The sequence below is a fragment of the Rhagoletis pomonella genome, unplaced genomic scaffold (genome assembly GCF_013731165.1).
Source record: "Rhagoletis pomonella isolate Grant_MI unplaced genomic scaffold, Rhpom_1.0 Rhpom_scaffold_00007, whole genome shotgun sequence".
Classification (NCBI taxonomy): domain Eukaryota; kingdom Metazoa; phylum Arthropoda; class Insecta; order Diptera; family Tephritidae; genus Rhagoletis; species Rhagoletis pomonella.
The window spans coordinates 51,416,830-51,421,137 of record NW_023458561.1 but is presented as its reverse complement, the minus strand read 5'-3'; the positions used below and the strand labels follow the sequence as shown (position 1 = coordinate 51,421,137).

The following is a 4,308-nucleotide window of genomic DNA, read 5'->3' as shown; positions in this document are numbered from 1 at the left end:
AAGATGAAACCATATGAGAGCAGGCACATCGCAAGGTATGGCAGCGCGGAGAGAGGTCCATTATTGCGTATATCCACGCCGAGTATATTTTTCAAGTATGTCGGTATTTCGGTGAGTAAAGTCCAAAACCCCCAATTATTTGCAGAATGTACGAAAATTAGCGTGAGAAATGGCGGCGAAGTGAACATTTTAGCCCACGGCACTTTGTGCGCCTGAGTTTGAACATGTGAAGTGCGCCCAGCATCCGAAGGACGACGTGTTTGACCTGATGACTCAATGTAACGTAACTCGGCTACGCTAATCGATGGATGTTCATTTGGTGTGCTAGAGCTGTAGTAAAACCAAACGCATGACCATAAAATGCCCACGATACCTGACAGATAAAATATACTAGGCCAGCCAAGCCATGAAGATGCTATGTAACCACTAACGAAAAGCATAACCACGGTGCCGAATTGCGAACCGGAATAACAGTAGCTAACAAGTCGAGCACGTTCCTCAGCTGGTGCCCACTTTGAGAGGAATGTGTGAGTCGATGGGAAGATCATGCCCTGTGATAGACCTTGAGTGGCACGCAGCGCTAGCACCAAAGGCCAATCTCCTATTCTGGCACAAACGGGTGTCAAAATAGCGAGGCAAGAGCAAATGAGAACACCAAAGAGGAAGGTATATTTTGCACCATAGTGATGAGCGAGATAACCACCAGGCACTTGTGTTACCACATAGCCCCAAAAGAAACTGCTGAGAAGATAAGATTTAACGCTTTCATCCCAATCGTATTCCTGTAAGGGATATACAAAGGTATATTGTGACAACATATGTTCGCATAAATATACATGTGTATGACAATGAATAAATAGGTGGTATATAGTAGTGTAGTATATGCAGCCTTGTTTTAACACACAAAAAATAATAATATTAATACATATTTATTCAAGATGTACCTAAATATTCTATAATTCCTGAAATCAAGCCATGTACGTACATACAAGTGGAGTAGTACTGTGTTGCGGAATACTTATGTAGTTATGTACATAACTACATATGCAGTAAGTTTATAGTGCAAAACACTCAATAAAAAATTTAGGTTTGAAATATGATAGATATCGTTTATCCAGGGATGACGCATTTGATGAACAACAAAAACAACAAAACAATTGATAAGGTGGTGTTATTTTAGTTTTACAAATTCGATATGTAATAGATATGTAAATACAATATATGCATAGATACTGTTTGATTAGCACATCTACTTTAGCATAATCTATGGCCACATATGTACACGTATGTTTTACGAGGTAGAGAATCTTGTATTCTATAATCCTTGATGTAGTGTGTATAGAAAATAAAAAATAAATAACTCACTTCAAATGCAGGATTTGTTCCATTCCGATCTGTCATCGCCACTATAGCCACAGAGAGATTAACACGCAAAGCATAAGCGATTGCCAGCCCGCAAAAGGCAAGGAAGCATTGCAGATGTCGTACTCCTAGACGTGATCCTAGATACATCCGATTTGAAAACAAATAATAAAGTACGGAATTTACAATTACATTAACTGATATCTGTTGATATGGGACTTACCTTGTCTGGCCGCATCTATCTGTTGATAGCCACCGTTGAAGCAATCGCAAAAGAAAACCATTTTAACACCGAGTCAAATTTACACCACGCGTGTACCATACGCCCACCTGCTGCGTCCACCAAAAATTCAGCGCGTATGTTTTGTATGTTTTTTATTACAATTTTATACGGCGTATGGTAATACGAATTTTATTTTACTTTTCTAACCGAAACTTAATACATCTGTTCGCCGATGAGCCTTTGACGCGTGTACACTTTTTCACATACAATTGCGGCTCTTCTCTGTCCGTTCATTAGTTTACATCACTTTTCTAAATGTTAGAATTTTGTATACGTTTCCAAATGCGTCAACAAAGAACGACAGATAAGCACATAATGAAGAGAATTGTAATAATTAAGCGAAGGAATAGCTTCCAAGCGAAGTAAACAATTTGCCTTGAATTTGCCTGAACAGCTGATAAAAGCAGATAAGATGGTGGTGCCACATCTGGTGGAAATAAAATAAGTGATTTATCGATAGCTCGATAGTTAATTTTACTCAATGCAGCATTCGATTGCCCATCAGTCGGCCTTAAGGGCGAAATACACCACACAAGCGGCTTGTAAAACAGAGCTGTAAAATGGTTGAATCAACTGGATCTGCATTCACTCGGCATTCTTTTCAAAATTTTGATTGTTTTATTGTATAAAAAAACTCATTCCTGAGAGACATAAACTATTTTGAAACAAAAACAAACGTTATGTGTTATCGAATGTTGGAGTTCCATGCAATATGGAATGCGAATGTAACAGAAGCATTCGCAGTCATCGTGATTGTAAATTTTGGCTGAATGCAAACACTTTTGATCATTCAGTACTACACTGAAAAAATACGCCTTGACACTAGAAGAAAATCTTTATAGTAGAATATACTCGTTTTGCTTCTGCTTTTCCACCATTGCTACAATTTGGTAAAGCATTACCATGGCCAAAAGTACGTCGCAGCTTTAGATATGAGGCAATTCACGTCGAATGCCCCAAGCGAGCTGAACAGTGCGAAACAAACAACTTTTCGACTAGCTGGGAATTAGACAGAAAATGGTAAAAAATAGTTCGAAAACTATAACTGCTATAGATTTTTTACGGGCTATCCGATGGTACTATGCGTTTTCCAAAATTTTACCATTTTTATGGTGAAAATTCTGAACGAAAATTTATTTGTAATTTTTCACAATTATGATCATTTTTAACCCTTTCCCTGCATTTGTACAATATATTGTACATTTAATTTTTTGTAACATTGGAAGCGTGCTGCTAAAAATCGTATTAATATTTTTGAAAACAAATTAAACTTTATGAAGTTTTGGAATGTCCCGAATAGTTTACGTAAATTTCAAAATCAAAAACGATTCAAAAATATTTTTTTAGAATTTAATTTAAAAATATACCATCTTATAAAATTCCAGTGACACGCAAGTTGTGGTAATTTACTGTACAAAAAATACGCGAAAGTCAAGTAAAATCGCTAATAAAAGGACATAGTATTGAAATATAAAAAGCATTTCATCATATAAAAATGCTAAAATTAAACTATCTTGATCTAAACTATATGTAATATTTTCTGGGACTCACCCGTTCTTTTGACCAAATTAAAAAGCAATTGAGGAGTGTAGAAATGCGTGACCTCATCAGTAACATGTTTATGAACACAAGCATACATACATATGGACGATGGCCCGCGGCGGACAACGGCATCACTACAAAAACTTTACAATACACTTTTTGCACTTAAATACTTAATTTAACTCACAATTTAGTAAAACTTTTCACTAGAACCGCAGCGCAGAAAAACGAGCAGTAAACACCTGCCAAAGTTAAAATAGGACTAAGGATACGGAATTGGAGTTGGCACAAACACAGGGAGGAAGGAAATCAAATTTTAATTTATAATATATATTCAATTTAGTTATGACACAAACCGCATAAAAAATGAATTCAAATTAATTTTCTATTTTGTAATCCCAGATAAGCATGTACTAACAAAAATATTTCACATGACTCATCCTTTTATTTGATCGATCATTTTTGTAGGCACCTAACCTAATAAAAAAATAAATTTTTAGTTAAATCGGATGAAAAAACGACGAATAAACGTTATACAATTAAAATAATGAAATCCTTACACCTGGGGTGCTAAATGCAGAAACTGTAAAATGTAAAAAATTAATTATAAATGTTTGGCTGAAGAACAAACGCTAAAAATGGACGAACAATGAAGAACAATCGAACGAACTATTGATTGCAATAATAGTTGTGTTTAATGAAACCGAAAAAAGTTCAGAGTAGCTCAAGTCAGATCAGAATAGAGCACCTGCCAAAAAAACAATAGAGCAAGTTAGAGCAACTCAGATCATAAATCTCATGAAACACTTTTCAGGCATAAATTCTCAAAACAGTTGATTGCTCGACAGTTCAATTGCAAAGTGTGGTTGCTTGCTCTAAGTTATTCCATTAAAAAAGTTGGTGCAGAAAATCGTGCTCTAAGTTGCTCCAGTTCCACTTAGCGCATGCCCATGAAACAAAAAGTAGAGTAAGTTAGAGCAAGAGAAATCCTCATGAAACACAATTTTGTGAGATACCTTAACCTGGCGCAACCTAGAGCAGCTCATTAAATACAACTAGTAATCAACCCATCTGTTCTTCTTCTTCTTCTTCTTTTTTGGCGCTGTAACCGCCTAAGCGAT

The 4,308-nt window shown here is 36.0% G+C and overlaps 2 protein-coding genes across 3 annotated transcripts in view; both read right to left on the bottom strand.

Moving 5' to 3' along the window:
• Positions 1 to 2,026, bottom strand: part of LOC118743041 (putative inorganic phosphate cotransporter) — a 3,572-nt gene extending 1,546 nt beyond the window's left edge. The window contains exons 1-3 of one of the 2 annotated variants that reach the window (XM_036475517.1): positions 1,586 to 2,026; positions 1,366 to 1,502; positions 25 to 782 (exon numbers count right to left, since the gene is read on the bottom strand). In XM_036475517.1, coding sequence (XP_036331410.1) covers positions 25 to 782; positions 1,366 to 1,502; positions 1,586 to 1,646 — 956 coding nt within the window. In that variant the 5' untranslated portion in view covers positions 1,647 to 2,026. The remainder of the gene's footprint in view (positions 1 to 24; positions 783 to 1,365; positions 1,503 to 1,585) is intronic. The other variant, XM_036475516.1, reaches the window with a different exon arrangement.
• Positions 2,027 to 3,921: 1,895 nt separating this feature from the next.
• Positions 3,922 to 4,308, bottom strand: part of LOC118743891 (sialin-like) — a 2,519-nt gene continuing 2,132 nt past the window's right edge. The window contains exon 4 of the mRNA XM_036476653.1: positions 3,922 to 3,935. Within this exon, the coding sequence (XP_036332546.1) occupies positions 3,922 to 3,935 (14 nt within the window). The remainder of the gene's footprint in view (positions 3,936 to 4,308) is intronic.